Source organism: Lynx canadensis, chromosome C2, assembly GCF_007474595.2.
Source record: "Lynx canadensis isolate LIC74 chromosome C2, mLynCan4.pri.v2, whole genome shotgun sequence".
In the NCBI taxonomy this organism is placed as follows: domain Eukaryota; kingdom Metazoa; phylum Chordata; class Mammalia; order Carnivora; family Felidae; genus Lynx; species Lynx canadensis.
Genome location: NC_044311.2, coordinates 38,173,572 through 38,200,278, shown reverse-complemented (window position 1 = coordinate 38,200,278; position 26,707 = coordinate 38,173,572). Strand labels below are relative to the sequence as shown.

The 26,707-nt window shown below is 37.9% G+C and overlaps 1 protein-coding gene across 3 annotated transcripts in view; it reads right to left on the bottom strand.

Moving 5' to 3' along the window:
• Positions 1–21,495, bottom strand: part of LOC115522793 (U2 snRNP associated SURP domain containing) — a 54,003-nt gene extending 32,508 nt beyond the window's left edge. The window contains exons 1-11 of one of the 3 annotated variants that reach the window (XM_030328411.1): positions 21,392–21,495; positions 12,788–12,832; positions 11,470–11,601; positions 8,837–8,935; positions 5,725–5,839; positions 5,118–5,251; positions 2,418–2,485; positions 1,743–1,837; positions 1,624–1,659; positions 1,450–1,532; positions 22–187 (exon numbers count right to left, since the gene is read on the bottom strand). In XM_030328411.1, coding sequence (XP_030184271.1) covers positions 22–187; positions 1,450–1,532; positions 1,624–1,659; positions 1,743–1,837; positions 2,418–2,485; positions 5,118–5,251; positions 5,725–5,839; positions 8,837–8,935; positions 11,470–11,601; positions 12,788–12,832; positions 21,392–21,436 — 1,018 coding nt within the window. In that variant the 5' untranslated portion in view covers positions 21,437–21,495. The remainder of the gene's footprint in view (positions 1–21; positions 188–1,449; positions 1,533–1,623; positions 1,660–1,742; positions 1,838–2,417; positions 2,486–5,117; positions 5,252–5,724; positions 5,840–8,836; positions 8,936–11,469; positions 11,602–12,787; positions 12,833–21,391) is intronic. The other 2 variants (XM_030328412.2, XM_032594674.1) reach the window with 2 other exon arrangements.
• Between the last annotated feature and the right edge of the window lie 5,212 nt (positions 21,496–26,707).

The following is a 26,707-nucleotide window of genomic DNA, read 5'->3' as shown; positions in this document are numbered from 1 at the left end:
AGACAATAAAAACTTTCTTACCATTTAAATTTTTTAAAGCTCTTTCAGCATCTCTTCTATTCATAAAGGCCACAAAGCCACAGTTTCTCTCTCTTGCTCTTTCTTCATCAGTTCTAGGCCACATAATTTTCACACTGGCTAATGGTCCAAATCTTCCAAATTCTTGACAAAGCATTTCTTCATTCATCTATTAAAAAGATTGAGAGTTTTTTGGTATGCGAAAAAAGGGAAATTCTATGCAACAGAAAGCAAAGTAATTGTTGCAAACTTAACAAAAAGACATTTTAATGCTACAATTTTCCATTCAAGTACTAGGACCTCTATCTATACAGGTAAAATCTTGCCCTCATGGGACATTCACAAATCTTTTCATACCAGAAACACACATAAGTGGTCAGGGTGAAGAGGCCGATGGCTAAAGAAATCAGAAGTACACCTCTATATCCCCTCTTGCTCCTTTTAAGATCCTGCATCTAAAATAAGCTGTTTTAAAATTAAAAAAAAAAAAAGTGGGGGGGGGGGGCCTGGGTGGCTCAGTCAGTTAAGCGTCCAACTTCGGCTTAGGTCATGATCTTGCAGTTCGTGGGTTCGAGCCCCGTGTCGGGCTCTGTGCTGACAGCTCAGACCTTAGGGCCTGTTTCAGATTCTGTGTCTCCCTCTCTCTCTCTGACCCTCCCCGGTTCATGCTCTGTCTCTCTCTGTCTCAAAAAATAAATAAACGTTAAAAAATAAATAAAAAAATAAAATAAAATAAGCTGTTTTTCGGCAGTGATTTATTTAGGCATTTAGCAATGTTTTTCAGGCAGCAGTGATTATCGCATTTAAGAAAAGGAGAAAATATATGTTGGTGATAAAAGAAAAAAAAAAACTAATCACTTTTTCTTTTTCCAGCACCCTATGTAATCGAGAGGGAAAAGAGAAAATGGTAAATACACAATGAGGTCCAAACAGATGTAACTTTTAAAAAGAGCATGTTATTTATTACAACCACTACATTCCTCATAACACAAGTAACACTAAAATGAGAAAAAGAATTAAAATATAGAAGACAGGCACAAATCACTAGTTTGCTATTATGAAGAAAGAAAAAGGAAATACATTATTAAGGAAGCAAGCTATGCATCAGAAGGGGGTAGTCTCAAAAGAACATTGACTAGCACTGGTCACATCCTATTTTGATAAATAATAAAATCAGCACATAGTAAGACATTTCAAATTCAGATAGTCCAGTTACAGAAAGAAGAGATAAACCCTTAAGAACTGCAGCAAGATAATTCAGCCCATACCAGTTAAGACTCAATTTTATAAGGTAATTTTAGAGACTTCAATAGTCCCTAAGTTCCATCAAGTTTTATTTTAGATTCTTGACTTTATTTTATTGATAAAGCAGTTTTCTTCCATAATTATAAAGAATACAAGTCAACATTCATCTAACTTTTCTAATATTACCTGTGGATTAATGTTTCCAAGGTATAAATTAGTAGTGCTTGGATCTCCTACATCATGTGAGCCAGGTGCATAATCATCAAGAACTAGGACAAAGAGGAAAAAAAAAATTATAACCTGCAAAATACAAAGTATGGACAATTTTTATTAGTTAAAAAAAGCAAAAAACTGTATTACCACCAGATGATCTATTTCTTCTTGAAGGCGCATCCACTTTAAAAGGGGAAAAGAAAACAATTCTTAGTTTTTAGAATAGTTAATCACAACTATAAACATTAAAAAAAAATGCCACTTACTAGAACGACGCTGACCATCAGAATCTGACTGAGGAGGCTCAAATCGGCTTAACCTGCCTTTTGTTTTATGTCTCTCATCACGCTCTTCCTGAATTCTGTTGAAAACATTTATAATCACTAACAATGAGCCAAAATTTGTTCGTTCACATCTGTTAAGAATACAACTTACCCAGGTACCATGTTCACAGAACTTGAAATATTTGTGAATAATTAAATGCCAGTACTAACAACTGAGATCAGTGAGTCCCATAGCTATAAGTCATGAGCAAATTTCTGCTATGTCAAACAAGCATTAGAATACAAAGCCCACTTCCAAGGTGGAAATTCAACATCAAGACCACAGAATTTGTTCTTTCTTGGTTAAGTTTGCTCACTCCTCACCCATATCTCAGTGACTACATTGTTTCCACTGCAAACAGGACTCTGGACATTAAATACTTAGATACTATCAATTGAACTGCATCTACATGATGTAACCAACCCAGGTCCTGGATGAAATGCTAATTCACTTTCAAACATATCCTAAAAAAAATCACTATAATATCTAAAACAACCTCATAGTAGGTAAGCCAGTTTAGTGGTAACTAATCAGTAAACTACATTCTTCATACCTGCATCTCTAAGCCAATAATGCAAAATACCTATGATAGCTGTTCTCCACACTATAAAACTTACTGTTTCAATTCTTCTTTGAAGAGTTCCAAATTGCTTTTTTTCTTTTCTTTCTCCCCTTTCTTCAGTGGCTATGAAGGATATAACAAATTATACTTCATACAAAACAAGATTAAACAAAACGAATGGTTCAATAATCAGATCGTTTTAAATAATTTTTATTTTAGTGCCAATTATGTTCTAATTATTTAAATTACTTCTGTTTTCACTGCACTTCCTTCCTGATCTCTTGAACTAAGAATTTAACAATTCAATTATTAAAGCAATTAAAGAAAATAACAAACTACAGTCTTAAAGTAAAGGACTCGCTAACTTTATCCCCTAAAAGCCTGGGATAATTAGGCCTGAATATTGTTAGAGAATAACAGGAAGCAAAACTAATGAACATAAAGTAACTGAACTGCCAACTAAAGTACCATGAACAACTACCAAAAATATGCCCTTCTTCAAAACAATCACTGTAGGAGGACTATGAATTAGTAAAACAATCAGTAACATCTTTGGGATTCCTCTTTTAAAACTGCTTTTGAAATCCCTCTCTTAAAAGTGCCAAAATAACGCAATGGAGAAAAATAGCCTTTTTTCACAAATAGTGCTAGAATATCCACATGCAAGAAAAAGTGAAGTTGAACTTCTTCATGCCATACACAAAAATTCACTCAAATGACTCACAGAAACTAAACTGAAGCACTAAAACTATAAAACTCTAAGAGAAAAACATAGGAATAAATCTTCATGACTTCATGACTTTGAATAAGGCAATGATTTCTTAGATATGACATCGAAAGCAAAATCAACATACAAAAAAAACAGATAAACTAAACTTCATCAAAATTAAAAACTTTGGGCTTCAAGGGACACTATCAATAAAATGCAAAGACAACTCACAGAATGGGAGAAAACATGTGCAATTCAAATAGCTGATAAGAGACTTGACTCCAGGAAGTGTAAAATACTCTTACAACTTAACAGTAAAAAGACAACAAGAAGCCCAATTACAAAACAGGCCAAGGAGCTGAAAAGACATTTCTCCACAGAAGACTACAAATGGATGATAAACACATAAAAAGATGTTCATCATCAGGGAAGTGAAAATCAAAATCACAATTAGATACAACTTCACACCCACTAAGATGACGAAAATAAATTTTAAAAATAGACAATTTTAACAAGCGTTGGTAAAGATGTGGAAAAATTAGAACCCTCATACATTGCTGACGGGATTATAAAATGATACAGCTAACCTGGAAAACAGTTTTGGCAGTTTCTCAAAAGATTAAACAAATAGTTACCATACAACCCAGAATTCCATTCCTAGGTGTATGTGTATGTAGGGATATAAAATACATATATCATACATTTGAGAACTGAATATGTAAGTCCACAAAAAAAGCCTACCCACAAATGTTTATAGCAACATTCATAATAACCAAAAAGTGGAGACAACCCAAATATCAAGTGATAGATGGATAAACAGTATATGCTATATCCATAAAATATTATTCAACCATAAAAAGGAATAAGGTACTAACATGTGCCACAACATACAGATGAACCTTGAAATATTATGCTAAGAAGCCAGAAACAAAAGACTACATGTTGTATGATTCCATCTGCATGAAATGTCTTAAACAGGCAAATCCAAACAGATAAAAAGGAGATTAGTAATTGCCAGGGGTTGGGGATGACTAAAATAGGTATAAGGTTTCTTTCTGGGATAATAAAAATGTTCTGCAATTAGAAATTAGTGATTTTTGCACAACTGTGAATATAATTTTAAAAACAACTGAATAATTTAAAAGGGTAAATTTTATGGTATATGAATTCTATCTCAATTAAACTGCTTTTTTTCCTTTGCATCCAGAGCTATTTTAGTCATGCAAGGAAAGTCAGTGTCACCTTTCAATGTAATCATATTTCTTCACCAAGTATGGTTCCAAATGACGTGACCCATATCTATATACCAACTACCATGAAAAGTCCATCGAAAAATAAAAATTTTTCTAATACCAAGAATACTTAAAAGAAAGTGCCACTAGGCTGACAGTATTTCCAAATAAATACCAAAAATGTTCTAAGCAAAAGATACATTATTGGAATACATAAGTTTTCCAAAGTTAACTGCCACTATACATGCTGGTATTATTTAAATACCTCAGTTTAGAACTGTTTAAAAACAAAATCCCATTACTTTTTATTTAAAATACAGTCAACTTTTGGGGCGCCTGGGTGGCTCAGTCGGTTTGAGCGTCTGACTTCAGCTCAGGTCATGATCTCTCACTCCGTGAGTTCGAGCCCCGCACTGAGCTCTGTGCTGACGGCTCAGATAGAGCCTGGAGCCTGTTTCAGATTCTGTGTCTCCCTCTCTCTCTGCCCCTCCCCCACTCATGCTCTGTCTCTATCAAAAATAAATAAACAAAAAAAATTTTTTAAATAAATAAAATAGTCAACTTTTTACTTGCAGTATGCAATGAGTACAGTAACACCAAGTGTTTATCGCTCAAAGAACATAAGAATATCGTCTAAATGTCCTACTCTAATTTATTATCTCTTCTCTAGAAAGATTAAGCAACAAAACTCAACATCTATTCCAAAAATAATTATAAACAAGAAACCAAAGTCCTGCTTACAATGGAAGTACTGAAATATCATTGGCAGTGTCATCTCTGAACATATAAAGCCACTTATTTGATTATGACTTACAGGTTTTTTGGTTTCTATGACAAGAAGAGATGGTGGTCTTTCATTGGATGACTGATTTGGAGGATTTTTTTGATCTGCAAATCTTGAAGACGGCTTATAGATTTTACCTCTTTTTTCATCTGTTTCATGTTCTTCTGAAATTTAAAATACTAAGCTTCAAAACTAATTTTCAAAAATAATTTCATATTATTTGATCTTTTATTATTTTTAGTTAAAAATAAACAAAAATTAGGAAAATGTGTTTAGCACTAAGATATACTAGTGACAAAATATGAAGTTAAGTTCTTATTACCACCTTACTCTCCAACAAAATACTAATTTAATCATTTTATAGTGAAACTATGAAATACATTAAAATTTTTGCAAAGTGCACTGCTATCTTCAACCTTGAAAGGCACTAAATATTTTTAAAACTTCTCTGGCTCCAATTTCTTTAACCCATATCTGGCCATTTATTTTGCTAATTAACGATTAATATCAACACTAGAGGGTGCTGATAGAAAGAAAATGTGAAATTCTAAAGACAACAAACATCTTTCATAATTACCTACAGTCATTCTACTAGGACCTTTTGGATTTGCTCAAGGACTGTAATATTCATACTAACCTTTAGCTGCATTAACAACACCTCCACGCACAAACGTCTTCACTTTATTACCATCACTTCCTTCAAAAGCAGCAAGAAATTCCTCATAAATCTCAGCTGCTGCCTTTTCATCTTCCTAAATATACATGAAAATAATATCACTTAATATGAAAATTATTGTACACAGGGTGAGACTCATCAAGTAATAATGTAAACAAAACCTTTCCCTTCACTGGGAAAAGCAGGTTAGGCAGTCCCAATAAGTAATAACACCTAATTTTTAGTAGGTATTAGATATTAACATTGAAACTGAAAGAGACTTTGATCCTTTACTGGCAATTTGTGGAAGCAGAAAAAGACCCCCTAAGTAAATCTGTTTAACTTTTTTCTTTCTTTTTATTTTTTTTTTATTTTTGGGACAGAGAGAGACAGAGCATGAACGGGGGAGGGGCAGAGAGAGAGGGAGACACAGAATCGGAAACAGGCTCCAGGCTCTGAGCCATCAGCCCAGAGCCCGACGCGGGGCTCGAACTCACGGACCGCGAGATCGTGACCTGGCTGAAGTCGGACGCCCAACCGACTGCGCCATCCAGGCGCCCCAGTAAATCTGTTTAAAGACAGCAGGAGTCAGGGGCGCCTGGGTGGCTCGGTCGGTTAAGCGTCCGACTTCAGCTCAGGTCATGATCTCACGGTCCGTGAGTTTCAGCCCCGCGTTGGGCTCTGTGCTGACAGCTCAGAGCCTGGAGCCAGTTTCAGATTCTGTGTCTCCCTCTCTCTCTGCCCCTCCCCTATTCATGCTCTGTCTCTCTGTCTCAAAAATAAATAAATGTTAAAAAAAAAAAAAAAAAAATTAAAAAAGAGACAGCAGGAGTCAAACTGTATGACAACTATATAAAATATATTACTCTATTAATGTTTTTAACATTTCCAAAGCACAATGATTTAATTCAGTGATTATAAAGATTTCCTTTACAAACCACCAAAGACATGAGTATTACAAGCTGAAGCAGCAGTATCTCCATAGCTGGCATTTAAAAAAAAAATCTCAAAAGAACCTTAAAATTGCAGTTATTACTCTTCACAATGTCCCCAAAATATGTATGCATCAAAGGCCAATGGAAGAGAATAGAAAACAAAGAAATAAATCCAATAACAGTCGGAAATTTAGTATTCAATAAAAGGAATAGCTCAACTCAAGGGAGAACAGATGGGACTTTTCAATGAATGATATTGGGATAACTTGATAACTATCTGAAAAAGAAAGATAAAAATGAGCCAATTCTTCACAACACATACTAGGAGAAACTGCAAATGAATCAGATTTAATTTTTTTTAATGAAACTATGTATAAAGTATTTACAAAATGAGGAAATTCCTTTATAAGCTAGGAGTGAGAACAATAATGGAATACTAGAAATCATAAGGGAAGATTGATAAATCTGATTACCTAACAATAAACAGTTTCTACACCGAAAAACACCAGAAACAAAATAAAGAGACAATTGACTGGGAAAAAAAACACTGCACCTGTGTCACGAAGTGTTAATATACTCAGTATGTGAAGTTTTTAAAACAGAGATGACCTACAAATCTCTGGAAAGACTGGTTGAGATACATGCAGATAGTTCACAGATACAAACACAAAAGCTGTTCAACCTTACTTATACAAGAGAAATAAAAATTTAAAACTACACTGAGATAACATTTTTCACCTAGCAGATTGGCAAAATTTCAAAAACATCCTCTGTTGGCAAGGCTATAGGGACACAAGCTCTCATACATTATGGACAGAGATGCAAAATGGCTCTGCCCTTATAGAGAGCAATCTGACAATACCCAACAGAGCTACATTTAGGCATTTACCATTCAACCCAGTAACCTCACTTACAGAAATATATCCCAATGGGGTGCCTAGGTGGCTCAGGTGGTTACGTGTTGGACACTTGATTTTGGCTCAGGTCATGATGTCATGGTTCATGAGATCAAGCCCCACAGAGTCCATGCTGACAGCACAGAGCCTGCTTGGGATTCTCTCTCCCTCTCTCTCTGCCCCTTCCCATTCAGTGTGCATGCGCACGCTCACTCCCTCTCTCTCTCTCAAAATATATGAACTTTAAACGTATATACCCCAAAGATAAACTAGCAAAAAAAACCACATGCATAACAGTATCCATTAACAGCACTATTTGTAATGGCAAAAGACCAAAATAAAAATGCCCTCAACAGAATTTTAATGAATAAACTAATGTATGTCTACACAGGTTATTATTTAAAAAAAGGGGGGGGCGCCTGGGTGGCGCAGTCGGTTAAGCGTCCAACTTCAGCCAGGTCACGATCTCGCGGTCCGTGAGTTCAAGCCCCGCGTCGGGCTCTGGGCTGATGGCTCAGAGCCTGGAGCCTGCTTCCGATTCTGTGTCTCCCTCTCTCTCTGCCCCTCCCCCGTTCATGCTCTGTCTCTCTCTGTCCCAAAAAATAAATAAACGTTGAAAAAAAAAAAAAAATTAAAAAAAAAAAAAAAAAAAAGGGGGGCAGGGGGCGTGTACCTGGATGGCTCAGTCAGTTAAGCATCTGACTTTGGCTCAGGTCATGATCTCACAGCTTTTGAGTTTGAGCCCCGCATCGGGCTCTGTGCTAAAAGCTCGGAGCCTGGAGCCTGCTTCGGATTCTGTGCCTCCCTCTCTTTCTATGCCCTCCCCCACTCACACTCTGTCTCTCTCTCTCTCAAAAAATAAATAAAAACATTAAAAACAATTTTTTTAAAAAAGGATATTTCAATATACCTGCAGTAACCTCTGAGACATGTTAAGTGAAAAAAGCAAAATGCAGAAAGTACACTGTATATAGCATATTATTGATCATCTAGGAAAGAGGAGTACAGTATATATTTATACAGAGTTACTTATACAAAAAGAACAGACCAGAGAATAACCAAAACTTACATATAAGAAATGGTGGAGGGGACAGGGATACAAACTAGACTCCTCTGAATGTACCCTGTGTTACAGACTTGACTTGGTGGTGGGAACTGAGAATACCCTGAGGTCAAGAAACTTTCAAAAGCATTTCTCTATTTGTACATGCACTTACTCAGACACATTTCCAAGGATAACTCAAAATCCAATTTAAACATTACCTTTTTCTTTAATTCTTCTTGCTCCTTCTTACTTAAAGTTCTCTTAGCTGTACTCATTTTTCCAATACTGAATGCTTTAAGTTTGTTTTCTAGAAGAGGCTGTGAAAAGAAGTAAAAAGCATACATTTACTACATACACATTCTTAATGCTACCTATAACTCAACTGATACAGCTTTCAAGTGGTAATCAAGTCTTCAGATTAGATGACTTTTAAAAAAGAAATTTCACTGTAAAGCAGAAAAGCTGAGGCTACTCTTAAGCATCAAGTGCCTCCATTGGGCTTGATTCTGATGTAAAGTATTCCTTAACGTATGTCTTCATTGGCTAACTCAAGGTCAGTAACACACAAAAGCCATTTTCTTTGGGGCGCCTGGGTGGCGCAGTCTGTTGGGCGTCTGACTTCAGCCAGGTCACGATCTCGCGGTCCGTGAGTTCGAGCCCCGCGTCGGGCTCTGGGCTGATGGCTCGGAGCCTGGAGCCTGTTTCTGATTCTGTGTCTCCCTCTCTCTCTGCCCCTCCCCCGTTCATGCTCTATCTCTCTCTGTCCCAAAAATAAATAAACGTTGAAAAAAAAAAATTAAAAAAAAAAAAGCCATTTTCTTTTAAAAAGGTAAAAATAAAGCAGAGAGGGAGACGCCAAGGCTTACGACTCAGTCAGCCTACTTGCTGGAAAAGCACTTGAGAAAAAGTACAGATGATTCTGAGGAAAAGAAGTAGTGATGGAAAACAGACATTCAAATAGGGAGAAGGCAGCATGTATTTCCAAAGTTCAGTAGCAAGAATCTAAATACCATCTATAACCCCCATTTCAGGTACTACATCACATCACTTCCTTTTATAATTCAGTAAATTAACTCATTCTTCATCAACAACACTGTTTTTATAAACATAATCACAGAATTTCAGATTTCAGAAGTAAAACTGTTGTTGACCTTTAGCTGTTCAGTTATTCATTTGAATGTTAGACTTTGATTCATAAACTTAAGAGGAATGTCTATTAAATACAACCTAAAATATCAATCTGTAACTAAAATCCAAACGTTTCACTCTTGCCTACCAAAATGACAAGTTAACCAATAACAAATTAGACTTTATCAAATTCCTGATTATTAAATAGGCTTGACCTTGAGAGAAGCAAAATGGAAGAGTAAAATGCTATAAACTATTTTAAAGTTACATTAAAGGCACTGAAAAAAATAAAACCGTTTATAACCCCAAAGTCAAAATGAGGTTTCAATAATAGATTCAAACTAAATTTTTTCCCCAAAGTAGAAAGAAAAACATTTGCTCATCATTCAACATCTCTGGATTTGTTTGGGGACTCTTTTTTGGCACTTTTTAAAAATTTATTAATTTTTTGGCAGGGGGAAGAGAGGGAGAGGGAGAGACAAGGAGAGACAGGGAGAAAGAGGGAGGGCGGGAGGGAGGGAGAGAGAGAGAATCCATAGCAGGCTCCATGCTCAGTGTGGAGCCTGACGCAGGGCTTGATCCCAGGACCCTAGGATCATGATCTGGGCCAAAATCAGGAGTTGCTCAACCAACTGAGCCACCCAGGTACCCCAGCATCTATGGTTTTAACTTCAAAAGTTTACACAAATGGTTGGATGCATGGGTGGCTCAGTCAGTTAAGTGTGTCCAACTCTTGATTTCAGCTCAGGTCATGATCTCATAGTTCATGACCCACATCAGACTCTGCACTGACAATAGTGAGCCTGCTTGGGATTCTCTATCTCCTTCTCTCTCTGCCCCTCCCCTGCTCACGCTCTCTCACTCCCCTCAAAATAAATAAACATTTAAAAAGAAGTTCAAACAGCAAAATTACATACAAATTCAATGAAAACCATAATTTTCCAAAAAAAAAATTGGAAGGGTTCCAATTTTATTTATATCCTAAGAGCTAAATTTACACACTTAACAGAAAAATAGTTAAGGAAACTATGGAATGTTTACACAAAGAAATACAATCATCCATGAAAATATATTTATGCTTAGAAACATTAAACAAGAAAAATTAAGTGTTACGAATTTTAATATTGGCTGGTGATAACTGTCTTATTATATTTCCAAATTTTATTTTTATTAATATATTAGCATCCCAAATTTAATCACAAGAAAAACTATTTGAAATAGAAAAGACTAAGAGCGTGAGAACACTTTGCAGATACATATAGTAAAGAAGTTCCTTCTCTGGGTTCTCATATTGCCCTGGGCACTACACTAGCCAGAGTGAACAGTACCTGTTCCTGTTTACTTCCCAGGGCAAGACTATATGCTCTCCAAGAGCAAGAACTGTGTTTTAATCATCTGTTTATTTCCAGTGACTGTCATGTGGCACTTGGTTCAGTAAATGATATAAGGGAGGAACAATAAATGTGACTATTAACCATTTTATATCAAAAACACTCCTTGGTTTTTTCAATAAAATTTTAAATTTTAAGTGAAATCTAGCTCACATATTAGCTACAAAAAACATTTCCTTACATGAACTTGTTTATCGTTAACCCAAATACAACAAAGAATGCTATTTCCAAATAGTGCAAGATGAAACAACCAGTACCAAAATATTCAACTACCAAATTTGATCAAGACAGATTAAAATCATTAATCTTTTCTCATCTTTATCAACACTTACTCTTGAGAGATTCTGATGAGGAGAATCACAAAGGCTTTCACGGGCACTCTCATTCCTATAATTATGTTTTCTTGGACTCTTAGGCCGTGTCCGACTTGGCATGTCACTATCTGAGGGTCCCGATGCATCCATCTTCGGGAAAAGTAAAACAAGTTTTTAAAAATCACATATGTAGTACTAAAAGTACAAATAACCCAAATGTCCAAATAGTGACAAATTTCACTATACACTATCAAAACTCTCATCCCTTAATATCACCACTGATTTTATCAGAAAAGTCCTTAAAAGTTTCCAAAAATTCTAACTTAGACCCAAAAGCTCAAATTTTGTATCAGTAACAAATAATTATTTTCTTTGAAGGAACAGATCTGTTCCCTTAAGTTTTGAAGAAAATATCTGCCAAACCCCCAAGTCTGATTAACCAGTTTGTCAGTTGTTCCTTCAAGTAAAAATGGTATTCCATGAAAAAAGGAGCCAGTTTTCATTTCTCAACTTAAATAATCTGGCAATTATCTTTTCCTCAAGACAAACATCACACTTTGCTAAGCAGTAGTGCCTTATATGTACTTCCCATTTCATCATACAGAACATTACAGAGACCCATACGCAAGGACAAAATATTAATAATTTTTACTGCTTCATCAAGAACATTCTTAAGTGAAACTAGCATATTTCTACTTTTACTGTGCCAGGTGGGGAAGAATACAATGACTACTGGTCCACTTTGACAACACTGGCTTGATTCATGCTAAGATGCCAACAGTTTATCCATCAATTGCTTTTGCACCATTAATGCAAATGTCAACATGATGAAAAAGGCAAATATTATCTTTGTATTGTTTAAAATAGTTGAACTTCACAAAGCCCCTGGAACATTCTCAGTAACCCCCAAGAGTCTGAAACCAGACTTTGAGCACTGCTGTAATAACATGTAAAGGAATGTTTACTGAGGAATTATTCAAAATATCAAAAAGCTTTTCAACAGGTATATGCTCATCAATAGAGAAACAGCTTAATAATTTGTACCTTCCCCTATGGAATGATGCCAGCAGATTAGAGCTGTGACTGCTGACTTGCAGGGATTTCCAATAGGTATATTTATTGTGCAGTGAGAAAAGAACAAGTGTGTATAATGCAAACCATAGTCAATGTACAAGTACACACATTTGCATATGTACAGAACTTAATCTGGGGGTCATGAGTTTCAGCCCCACATTGGGTATAGAGCTGGAAGGAAGGAAGAAAGGAGGAAGAGAAAAAAAGGAGGGAGGAAGGAAGGAAGGAAAAGAGAAAGACAAAGATCACCTTTTACACTTACGTGTGCATCTGAAGATCCAGATGAATGAACATCTGATGATCTGGTCTGCAATTATTACAAAAGGAAGTCAGTATTTAAATGATCCTAAAATATATTATGCTAACAAAACAAGGGTGCCTCAGGTTATACAGACTTAATCTTCCCAAACTTGTAGCAATTTCTCCTCAGCTAATAAAACCAAAGGCAACCTATGACTTATAAAAAGGTTGTGACCAAATAAATGTGCAAGTCAATTCTTTAAAATTGAGGAAGCATATGGGTCAAAATATGTAAATGACAGTGGGATATCTCTGAAGCATAGTTAAACCTTTTAAACTGTAGACTGGAAAACTAACCACTATTTTACAACAGAATTTTTGTGTAAAAGCTCTTCCCAAGTCATAAGATACACTGTTTACTGCCACAACACTGACAGAACAGCAACATCTTGCTATACAGCAAAGAAACCTCCCCTCCTTCCAACTACCCGGTCATTTAAGGAGCAGATTCTAATAACAAGAAAATCCACACATAAACCCTGAATGTAAAAGGTACAAATGCTACTGCACAAATAGTTCAAGAAAAAGAAAACCCTATTATCAAATCCACAATTGGCCACCATTTACAACTTGTTTTATGGGGGCTGCTCCTAATTCGGCATGCCACTGTTGCTGATTGTTGCACAGAAGGAATTCAGTCTTCAAATAATGGCACTTCCTGACAATGGCAACTGGTAAAATTTCATATTTTTCCTAACTGACCTACAGATCAAATTATATACGGCATACAATATTATTTTTTTCCACTATGCATCTAAAGACAAAAAAGCCAAGCTGCAAGACTATTAACTAAATAACATGTGATATCTGTCTGAAATTTTTACTAGGAGTCCCAGAATTTAACTCTGTCACTGAGCTGTTTTTATTTTGCGAGGTATTAGGTAATGAGATTTGACTTATTTCTATATATATTTAAATGTTTAAAGTGAAACCAAGAGGGGCACCTGGGTGGCTCAGTCAGTTAAGCATCTGACTCTTGATTTTGGCTCAGGTAACGATCTCATGGTCATGAGATCACACCCCACATCAGGCTCTGTGCTGAGTAGGAGCCTGTCTGGGATTCCCTCTCCCTCTCTCTGGCCCTTCCAGAGTCAGACGGGTATGTGAGAGCATGCATGTTAGTTCTCCCTCTCTCTCTCTCTCAAAATAAATAAACATTAAAAAAAAAAAAAACTGTTTGCCAATATACTATATTAACCTAGTAGGTAACAAACATAGTATCCTAATCACAATAGTAACAATAAGCAGTAAACGCCTGGAAACCAACTAAAGAAATGTACACAACCCAGGTGAAGAAAACACAAACTTTATAGAAGGCTTCAATTATTCAAGTTACCTTTTGAAAAGACTCATTATATTCCTGGATGGGAATAAACATTATTAAGACAATGTCAATTATAACCAAATTTATTTATATATTTAATGCAATTTCAACAGCTCAATACCCCAAAGGGAAATCTTTGCATTGGGACAAAGTTACCAAAAATAATTCTAAAGTTCACCCACATAAGTAAACACTCAAGACCTTATAAGACAGCGCTATTTAAACTTCTATGCCACCATATTCAAATCATTTCTAGGACTTAAAAATAACAGCATGGCTTAGGAAGATGCATTAGCTGATTTCAATTAACCTAAGATGGCATCGGTCACATTTACTGCAAACCAGGTATTTCCCACTGATACGGAGCTATAACTACACTGCATTCAGAATGGAACTTCTTTAGACTTAAGAAGAGTTAGAGATATACAAATAGTACTTAATAAGATTTTAAAAAGAATAACCAACTTCTGAAGCTAATGGTCCTAGTAAATAGTAAATGTAATGCTACTACAGAAGCTGACCTTCCCTCTTCCTAACCTAGAACTGATTACCATTTGTCCTGAGTTTGGTTTTTATGTTTTTTAACTGAAGAACAACAAATTAATGATACCTCAAGATCTTCCGAGGTCTACAGCACAATTTTTCATCCAAATGAAAAAGACCCAAAAGCAAGAAATCAAAGGGCATAATAAGGGAAGCTTGAGACAATAAAGAAGCAGACACAGGAGAAATTTATCTCAGGATAGAGAAAGCAGATAGTACAGATGTGATGAAAGACAGCAAGAACACCCAAAAGTAGAAAGGATCATTTGTTCTCATGATTGCTAAGGAGTTAAAGGTGAAACCAACTATTCTATACCATATGACACTACATCCTAGTGGCTGAGAATAAAAACTTGGTTCAACTCAGCAGGCTAGCCACAGCAACACTCCTCCAACACTGCCATTCTGCCCCTTGAACTTTCCATTCCCTTTACTGACTCCTAAAATGTCTTTTCTCCTCTCATCTTCTAAAGCAACAACTTGCATCTCCACAAGTTTAACAATCTCTCCATAGGTGGCATATCAACACCTTTATTGCACTGAGATGACTTCTAATTCCTTATTTTTGACCTTAGTACCTCGGGTGGATTCCAATCTGTTCTCAAACTACCTCCGGTTATTTTCACCTGAATGTCTGCAAGCTCCTCAAACCCAATATATTTAAAATTCTTTCCAAACTAGCTTCTCCTATCAGCCTTATTTCTGATACTGGATTGTATCTCTCAATCACTCATAATATGGAAGTAGTAAAATGTTTTTAAGAGCAGTTTCTGGAATAAGACTTCCTGGTTTTAACACTTACCAGTTTTGTAACCTTGGCCCTACTTCCTTCATCTGTAAAATGAGGAGCACCCTGCCTCACAGGATTGTTGTGAAGGACAAAAACAGGTAAAGTACATACTTAGAACAGTGTCTGGTGCATAACTTCAATAAGTGTTGGCCAGCAACAGCCCTATAACAGAATCATCCTGGACTCCTTTATCCCCTCATAATCACATGAGTCAAATTCTGTTCATCCCACTTCTAATACAGCTCTCCCATGGGGACTCTTCCTTTCTAAACACACCATTATGGTCTAGATCTTCCCTTAATTCAACTATCTACTGGTACTATGTCTTACAGTAGAGATACTATAAAGTAAAATAAGACATACTTCCTGTCTTCAGGAGCTAATAAAAGAGTCAAGTAAAACAATGGCCACAAAAGCACAGAGGGCAAGGTAAATCTTAATGGGAGTGGCGAAGTTGTTAGGAAAAGCTTCCCAGAGAAGATCTGAGGTGAGATTTCTGAAACAATCCTCAAAATTTATCAGGAGCACTGCAATAATCTTTAAACTGGTCCTCCTCACTCCCAGATCCTTGTTAAAGTATGTCCCAATAATCTCTTTCCTGCCTCAAATTTTCCATGGCTTTCCAATTTTACTCATAGCATTCAAAATCTCCACTATTTATCTCAAACCTACCTTTACATCTCAGCAACTTTTATTCCCTATGCAAGTGCCCTATGCACTGGCTAAATAAGAGACCATTTACGAATCTATTTCCTGGATTTTTCTTTACCTTACCCATCTCTTTATAACCTCTGCTTATTGTTCAAAAGAACACAAATTCTTCTATTCTTCAAGTCTCCTCCTTGCCACCCTCCATTTAACCAGCGGTCACTTCTGTCTCTAAACTTTTAGGTACCTCTGCTTTGTACTATTATGTGTTGACTTTTTTTCACTAAACAGCATGCTCCCCAGTTTGTATAGTCTTACTTAAAGTTTTCTTCCTCAAAGTCAAGCACAAGATCTGCCAAGTGACAGAGCCTCAATATACCTGTTGACCTAAACTGCAGGAACAAGTACGTACCCAACAAAATTAAGTTACACTCCACTGTCAACATACTATGCTGTCCACTCACTAACAAGTGTAGCAACTACCTACTTTAATATCACTCTCCCAAGGCTAACTAAACTAAGGTCTACCTCTCAAAAAACACTTTATAAGATCACTGAGACATGTACCACATATGATAAAGTTAAATCACAAACCTGAAATTATCTTTATTTAAAAAAAACAATTTTTTTAATGTTTATTTACTTTTGAGAGAAACAGAGTGCAAGTGGGAGAGAAACAGAGAGACAGGGAGACCCAGAATCAGAAGCAGGCTCTAGGCTCTGAGCTGTCAGCACAGAGCCCGACACAGGGTTGAACCCACAAACTGTGATATCATGACCTGAACTGAAGTCAGAGGCTTAACGGATTGGATCACTTAGGTACCCCATGAAATGATCTTTAAAATTACATCCAAAACCATATCAATACATGAAAAGTTTTAAGAACATTTTGAATGTCCTGTAATTAGGCCAAACTGAGGAAAGGCCAGTAAAAAATTTTAACTCCTCAAGGAAGAGACATCTAACAGGACCAAATAGCATCAAATGCTACTGGCAAATACCATCTTCCTTTTTGAAAAGTTATTTCAGCAAAATATCTAACACATGGCTGGTCTGCAATAAAATGTTAAAGCTTAATAATAGTATAAGAGACAAGTTATCTATAACATTAGTGTTTTCGAGTTTAATATCCCGTAGCAAGTTTTTGTTTTTATTTTTAAAAAATGATGCTCTTTGTAAAAAAGTGGTAGAGAGGCAGGAGTCTTCAACTTGCATGCCAAATGAGCCTCTCTTTCTAAGGCAAATGAGTATCTTCCATAAGTTTACATTCCAGGAAGAATAAAGCTTCAGGAATAAAAACCAAAAGAAAATTAAAACTGGACTTTCAGAAAACAATCAATCCGATGAGAATTTTTAAAAACCGTATCGAGTCATATTCAAGCACCAGAGCTGCAAATACTCAAGTTTCTAAAGAGCACCAACCAAGAAAATGGAAGTTCATAATTCCACTCTCCCCCCAAAAAGACAACCTTCCACTCATTAAACTATCCACCTTATATTTTAAGATAAAGTTACAATCATAACATAATAAAGTTTCACTCTAAACTAAAAATGGCAAACCATGAAGAACATAATTTTCAAGGTTTGTGTTTTGTTTGGAATGTTTTACCATATCGAAACCTTACATATTTTCAGATACCATCAAAAGAATGTACACATGGGGCGCCCCAGTCAGTTAAGCATCCGACTTTGGCTCAGGTCATGATCTCACCCTTCACAAGTTCAAGCCCCATGTCGGGCTCTGTGCTGACAGCTCAGAGCCTGGAGCCTCCTTGGGATTCTGTCTCCCTCTCTCTCTGCCCCTCCCTGGCTCACATGTGTACTCTCTCTCTCAAAAAGAGTGTTAAAAAAAAAAAAAAAAAAGGAACACAGACAGTAATAAATATCTAAGGGTCACAAGCCTTGAATGTAACCTCATTTTACTCATTTCTTAGAAGCAAAATACTTTTGGGGCACCTGGGAGGCTCAGTTGGTTAAGGGTCGAACTCTTGATTTCGGCTCAGGTCATGATTTCACTGTTTTGTGAGTTGTGAGTTCGAGCCTACATCAGGCTCTGCTCTGACAGTGTGGACACTTGCTTGGGACTCTCTCTCCCCATCTCTCTCTCTCTCTAGCCCTCCACCACTCATGTGGTCTCTGTCTCTCTCAAAATAAATAAATAAATTTTTTAAAAAATTAAAGAAAAAAAAGAAGTAAAATACTTTTGTTAATCAGCAATTCTAACAGTTTTCTAAATAATTCAGCAGTAAACGTCAAAGGAAGCCAAGGAAGTCCAAGGAAGTATGCTCTACCTGCTCAATTTACCTAACCCAATTTTTTACACTATGGCAAAAAAAAAAAAAAAAAAGACCTGTCACAGAGGGAAATAAAAGGGTGCATAATTGCACTATATTAGCAAGTGTAACCAGCACAGGAAATGCAGAAGGAAAGAAAATACCGCATTCTCTGCCTATCCTCATTTTGCTGAACAAGCAAACAAAATCCTTAAAATCAAAATAATACACTAATTTTTGTAAACTAAAGTCCAAGGAAGTGCGTCTAACAATTTTTCTAAGGAAACGATTATGGTCTCTCCTCCCAAAATCAAGCTACAACATGGCACCAACACCCCTCTCCTTTAAAGCAGTATTTTCATCTGGTGATAAACAGAAATAAATGCATAGGAAACAATTAAGATACATCAAATAAATAATTTGCCATCAAAATCCTGCATATCGTACATTTTATTTTTATTGAAGTACAATTGACATGCATCATATTATTTTCAGATATACAACTTAATAACCACAATAAGCCTAGTTAACATGTTACCATGCATAATTTTTCTTGTGATGAGAACTTTCAAGATCTACTCTCTTAGAAACTTTCAAATATGCAATACAGTATTATTAACCATAGTCACCATGCTGTACATTCCGTTCCCTTGTACATATTTGAATTAACACTCTCCTCAATGTGTAGAAACATGATTAACAGGCATCCTGAACTACATCAATGGGAATTTAACTACCAAGGAATGAGCAAGAAACAGAAGAAGCTGTACGTTCCATCTGTACTGTAGAATGGGTCACTCATCTGCTCTGCCAGAGGAAGGAAAACCAAACCACAGAGATCAAGACTAGAAATTCCAAATACTACAGTATTAGCCAAAATGATCTGATACTCTCTCCAATAAATTCAGCACTTGCGTGAGAAATAGAAAGCAGAAATCTGGGCATCATTATATGATAGTTGATGACTTAGATTCTAAAATCTTAGGATTCGAATTCATACAACATTTTGAAAAGTAAGTACTTTCTATTTCCTCTAAGGACAAAAAGGAGAGGGGAAAAAGGAACTAAGGTTTATTATGTACTTTATTGACAGTAATTCACTTAATCCTTACATCAACTCTGTAAAAAATAGATTTACATCCATATTACAAATGAGAAAAATGAAGTGCAAGAGTTTAAGCAATTTGCCTTAATAAGACAAATACAATTAATTACCAAGTCATGATTTGAACCCAAAGGTCTTTTGCTATGGATCAAAATCCATAATCTTTAACTGCATCGTACAGCCCTCCATACTAATGGGAAAAATTACACCGATATCCTTTGAGTCCTGAGATACCCTGATTCCTTTCACAGACATTGGTAGAGAATCTCGTAATAGCATGAACTGATGATAACCTAAAGCAATATATAAACTGAAAAGATATTACTGGAAGATCCAACAATTTATAGAAACAGCTACTCCCTCACAACCATGAGAAGTACTATTTTAGGAGGAAGCCTGAACATACACATTAAAATGTTTTCAATGTATCCAAAACCTCAAATAGGAGATACTTAAAATATGACTTTGACAACAAACTAAAATCATGAAGCTTATGCTCGAACTATCCCAATAGCTCCCTAACAGCAGGCCTGTTTTTGTGAATCTGTTAAGTGGCCGAGTGATGTACCCAACTATTCCCCTCCACACCGACAGGAAACGTACAGGGGAAGGAAGAAACTGACAAGGAGTAAAAGTGGGATGTAAAACAGCCAAAACTGGTCCTCTAACCATAGTTTCTACAAAATTAAAGGCTGACTGTTAAAGCCATCACTAGTTACCAGCTAATTACAAACATCATCCACAAAATGGCACAAAGATTCTATTTATCAGAAACTGATAAAGCAGGTATAAAATGTGCTGGTTATGTTTCTCAGAACTAAGGCTCGCCCCGTCTACCGTAAATTTAATTTCCTAACAACCAACTTATAATCATACACGTCTGCAAGATATAACAGTCCCTAGAACCTTTAAGTGTTGTTACACAACTTATTGCATTGGCATCAAAAGCTTAAGAACTACTTCAGGCAGTACTTACTACTTTTAATATCGTGTTGGACTTGAGAAACTCAAAGCAAAAAAACAGTGATCGGCCCAAGACGGCAACTAAGACCTGATGCTAACCACCACCTAGCTGCTGCTAAACTACTTGTACAGCTCAATGGTTTCACAGTATGTGCACACGTTTCCCTGTTAACTCAAAATCAATTTAATAATCTAAAGTGGCTTCCAAGTCTATGGAAGGAGGAACACACAACATGGAGATGCAGGGGACCCAGAGCTCTTGAAAGTGAACCCTCAAAAGGAGCGCTCATTTTATACTTCCTCGTAAGCGATACAAGACCACGTGTAGAGCGTAGCATTAACCTTGGTGAGGCAGCTCTGCAAAGGAGAACTGCTCCCGCCTCTGCACTTCCCACCCCGCGTCCTTCCACCATTGGTCCTCCCCTCACAACTTGCAGCCCTAGATGTTATTTATTCCCTGGAGAGGGTTTGAGGTAAACTGAAGGAAGCCGGAAGCGTGTGAAATCTAGGACCAAAGAACCGAGGACAGAGAGGAAAACACTTAAGCACCGGGAAGAGATTCCCGCCTCTCCCAGGTGCTGTCCGGCGGCCTTAGAGCGCCACAAACAGGGATACAGGGGCGCTTTTTCACGGCTTCAGACCTCAGTTTAAACCCCGGATTTCCCTCCAGTGCCAAACGCAGGCCGAACTACTCACGCCACCCGCCGTGGGCCCGCCAGCCTCCAACCAAATCCAGGCTAGGACTAAGGGGAGACACCAGGCCTCTCAACCTGCGCACCACAGTGCGTCGGCGCCCGGGCCTACCGTAGTGACCAGAACGCGGACTCCCACCCCAATCTCCTCCCGCTGGCCAGAAGAGTCTGTAGGCCCCAGATGACAGTGATAAACTCACTGACTTATGAAGTCCTCTAAGAAATTACCTTCGAACTGGCCTTCTGAGAACCGCCTGGCGTTTTGTCCGCCATCTTGAGTTTTGCCCCTCCTTCGGCGGCCGCAGCAGCACGGGCGAGTCGAACGCCGAAACAGCGGATCTCAGCGGAGCCCGCCAGAGGCGCCTTCAAGGCTGAATAGTCGACTGCCGAGATAGGGAATTCGGGCGGAGCTGTGCCACCTGACTTCCGGTGTCAGTAATTTCCCCGGCCCCGCCCACTCCGCTGAATTTTGTGAGTTTCGGTTGCCGGTCGTATATCGCGGTCCAGGAATTTAGAGAATCTCCTTTTTTTTAACTTTCAGGGCTGGCTGATATTTCATTTGTCTTCCAGGCGCCAGCCCTTAGTAGGTGCGAGCCAGTTGAATTTCGTGGGTGAGGAGGGAACGGCTCCTTAAAGAAGATGTGCACTGGTCAGCTAGGGAGCTGACTGGGGGGGCCGGGGGGTCTCGCATTCCTTGGCCAAAGACGGTGTGTGCGCCACCTCTGGAGCTTACACCACAGTGCGAAAGGCAAACTTGGAATTTGCACGTTACTTTCAGATAGAACGGTGCCTGGAAAGCGAAGAAAAAGAGCATTTGACTCAAACTGAGAATCTGGCAGTGGAGTTATCCCATAGACTGTTGGAGGTATCTACAATTGGGTACATGCAGAGAAAGGCAAAGTGAGAGAAAAGCATAAGTAGACAGAATTGTAAATCTAGCATACATGTAAGCTGTGTGTCATTTAAAATTACATTTCATGGGGGCGCCTGGGTGGTTCAGTCCGTTAAGCACACGACTTGGTTTCTTTGGCTCAGGTCATGATTTGGGGGTTTTGCAAGTTCAAGCCCGAGTAGCTCTGCGCTGACAGCGAGAGCCTGCTTGGGATTCTCTGTCTCCCACTCTCTCTGCCCCCCTCAAAATAAATAAACTTCAAAAAAAATTAAAAATAAAATATTTCATGGTTTAGTATTCTTTTCCTTTTTAATCACAAATGGAGAGGAGACCGTAAACTGTTCTGTACTTAATATCTTTTTAAAGTTCTTTTTTTTTTTAAGTTTATTTATTTACTTTGAAAGAGCGTGTGTGCACAAGCGGGGGAGGGGGAGAGAGAGAGAAAGAGAAAGAGAGAATCCCAAGCAGGCTCTACACCATTAGCACGGAAGCTGATGCGGGCCTCGAACTCACAAACCGTGAGATCATGACCTGAACAGAAACCAAGAGTAGGATGCTTAACGGACTCCACCACCCACGCGCCTCCTTTCTTTAAGTACTTAATAGGATCTGTATTCAAAGAAGGAAAACTTGCTTGAGAAGGTCATGCCTGAACCCAGCCAGTCAAGAAAAATGGAAAGGGCATTCCAGGCAGAGGGAGTAGTTGAAATAAAAGCCTGGTGACATGAATCAGTACAGCCCGTTGTGTAGCCACCATAAGCAGTCAAGTTTTATTAGAAGAGGTATAGAGAGGGTTGTGGCTGGAGAGATGGGTGGGAGCAATTTCACACAGGGTCCTGAAGCGAGCAGCATGCTTAGGAGTTAGAATTCTAGTCTGAAGATGAAGAGTGGGCTTCAATAGGGTTAGGTAGGGCTGTGGTGTCAGATTTTAAGTTTTAAAAAATTGCTCTTAGGACTGCAGGAAGGGAAGGAGTCATCACTTTCTCTCCTTAATTCATTTACTTGAAATACTTTTGAGCCCCGTTTTGTGCACAAAATCCTGCCCAAAGTTTTGAGAGGTTTACAGAGACAAGTAAAAATCACTGTCTTTCATATGATTTTAAAACTTAATTGACAAATGGGAGAGAGAAAGAGCAGAATTAAACTGATGCCACAAGGAAGGATCAATAGTTGTGGGAACTTTGAAAGCAGTAATTCTGAGAGTAAGGGTGCTGTAAAGAGATGGGGAGGTTTCACAAAGAAGGGAACATTTGAGCCAACTCTGAAGAAGTAAAATTTTGTCTGCTGGTTGGTGTTGGGGGGAGAGGGAAGGGAGGTTGGTAGGGTGCATGAGGGAAGCACTGAGAACAGGATCTGACCCATGGCAGGCCTCAGGAAAGATTAACTGTCGTATAGCTGGGCACTGAGGGATCAGCAGGCTAGAGCTCCTGTTCTGGGTGGGCGAATGGGGGTGGCAGAACACACAGTAAATAAATGAGCAAACAAGACATGATCAGAAAGTGAAAAGTGCTATGCCTTGAAATTAAATTGGAATGATTTGCAACCTCCAGTCCAATTGAATTTATTTCCAGTCTCGGGTTTTGTCACACTTTTTTAATTCTGGGCTTCTACTTCCCCCACCCTCACCCTGGCCTCTAATTGAAAGTGAATCAATTTTACACTCTTACTGAAGATGTCACTTCCTCCAGGAAGTATCACAGACCTCCCTTTCCTATCAAGCCTAAGATAGAGACTCTGCTTCTGTTTCCATAATAATCTATACTTTCCCACCCCAAATGCTCATCACACTTAATTGGTTACAGTCTAGGGTTAGAAAGTGAAATCAGCTGAAATGAAAGAAGGATTGGAATTGGCTGTAGCTCATCATGTTCTGACATGCTGCAGGCTGACTTTATCACTATAAAGTGAATAACTGCATGCTGTTCATTAAAATCCTCAAAGTTCTTCTCACAAAAATAATTTTTGCCAAATTTCTACTCCTAAAGAGTTAGAAGTAAGGGAACACAGACCTCCTCCTTCTCTTCTTTTTCATACAGTAAGATCCCAGAGGAAGCCAGACAAATGTGACCTGACAGGAAGTAATACATAGGCCTTTATTAAGGCCTAATTAAGTACACTTTAAAAAACTCACAATCATGGTTATGAGCAAAGTTGTCCTCCACACATATACATCATGAAATTGGCCCTATTACTTAAACCACAAATTAAAGAGGATGACAGCATGAATCATACAAATGGAATTTTACAGAATCTGAAATTTTTAGATTCACAATTACTATTGCCAAGGGACAACACATAACTGGTAAGAAAATCATAGAATTTACTACAATTAGTACTACTTTTTTACAATCTCACTAAAACCAGGCTCTCTGTCTCTGGCTGTTGTGTTGGGTCTCTAGTCCCACACCTGTCATCTGTTCTCCCTGCAGCTGTGTTCAACAGAGATTCCAAAATAGTGCCAGATGCCGTCCACCGAGGTGTTTTATTTGGTTCAACCAAGGAGATTTTTTCTTTGAAATTTGAGATAGCATTTTCAAATTGGGAGATTTTATTCTTTTATACTCAGGGTTTCCGGCTTTTCTTGAAAAATGGGAGTCTGGCAACAATTCAGTGGAGGTGAGCCACAAGGGCCTTCTGGAAAGGGAGCCGCACACTGTAATTCACCATGCCTTCACCACACACACATACACACGCACACACACACACACTGTAGACGAATGCCCCACACCTGACCTGCTTGTAGGCATTTGAGTTTTCTAATCCTCATGCACAATTTAAGTCTTACTAGTGGTGATAAACACTCCCTCCCTCCCCCAGCACCAATGAGAATGACTTATCCATTAAGTACAAAAGGCTTAGTGCCTAGGACCTCCCAAATGTTAAATTTCTTTTAAAACAAGGAGGGGGGGGGGGAGTAGATTGGAGAGGCTGAAACAAAAGCAGCATTTACCACTGCACACAATGAAAGAGATCTTACAAACGATTGCCCCAAAGCCAAAATCTGCCGCAGGGTGCCAGTGGACTGCTCCTACTTAGTGGCACTTTCATTCTCCGGAATTTTTCAAGCAGCTTCTCCCTCCTGTCTAGACTTCAGGATAGAGTCGGATGAAAGCACAATCCCATCCATTTGTTTATTTGGCAGTTATTGAATTTCTAGCATGTGCCAGGCTTTGAAAAAAGATAAGGGAGAGAAAAGAACAGCTAAAATCAGACTTAGCTCTTCTGTTAAGAGACATCCCAGCTGCTTCTAGGAATAGTCAGGGAATAGCCTTCAAGGAGGGTGTGTTCTGTGTGAAATTAAAGATTCTTTCTGATAAACTTGATTGTCTGCCCCACTTGAGCATGCTAGCCTGACAAGGTTTCAGTGGTAATAGTAGGTTCTCCCTTTTCTACCCTCCCCCACCAACTTACTTACTGATGGTATCTAGAATTCTTTTGACAATAGTAATTAGCAGTGGCTTTTTTTTTTTTTTTTTAGCAGTGGCATGTTTTTTTAAGCTAAAAATGCCTGGGGCGCCTGAGTGAGTTTGTGAGTTTGAGCCCTGCATCAGGTTCTGCTGACAGCTCAGAGCTTGAAGCCTGTTCAGATTCGGTGTCTCCATCTCTCTCTGCCCCTTGCCCATGCACTCTCTTTCTCTCAAAAGTAAATAAACATCAAAAAAAAAATTCTTTTAACTAAAAATGCCTAAGAAATAAAAGATATGTATAAATGGTGTCAACAAGCATATACCCCAAGAATGGGCTCGTGACACTTACAAGATAATAAAAATTGCTATTTTAGCTATGATCCTGGTGAGAAGATTACCATTAGCATGCTACCATGTAGCAATTGTTTTATCAACAAGAAAACCTAAGATGATCTAGATGGGGTATCCTGGAAATGGTGTTCCTCAGTGAGTGACTGCATATGTGTGTACATGGGTGTTTGTGGCAAAACTGTACTGACAGTGCCCATGGCAAGTTGAGACAACTAGCAAAGGGCAACATCTCCAGGGAGTCCTCACTGACTATGACCTGGTAGTCTAAAGGTGGCGTTGGCTTGGAACACAAGGAGATCAGGCTTCAACTTATGACCTGCCTTCTGCTGGGGGGAAGCCTACATATCCCCACGAAGACTGAAATCCTAAAGACAACACCAAGTAATATAAAGATTGAGTGGAGAATGAAGTTATGAAGAGAAAATGAAACAAGATTATTTCCCTTATCAATTTCACTTGGTTGCCAATAACAGAAGTCCAACTGTAGTGGTCTTAAACACGAAAGGCTTTATTGTTACCATGGTAAGTCTTCTATCAAAGAATATGGCATACTTTTCTTCTTTTACAAGTTTTGTTCTGTTTCCTTCATATCCGCTTTGTATATTTCTTATTATTTTATTCTAATTTGTTTTATCTTTTCTGTTGTTACTGCAAATAGATTGTTTTTCCATTATGTATATATGTCCAAAGTAATCGTTATTCATATGGTGATTACCATACATAAATGTTGTGTCCAGTCACTTTGCTGAATTCCTTTATTATTTGTATAGTTTTTCTGTCTTAGTCTTTTAGGTATACAATCATATCATTTGTAAATAATTGCAAGTTTACCTCCTCTTGTCCCTTCCCTCCCCCAACTTTTTGTTTTTCTCTTGTGTAATAACAGCCAGTACC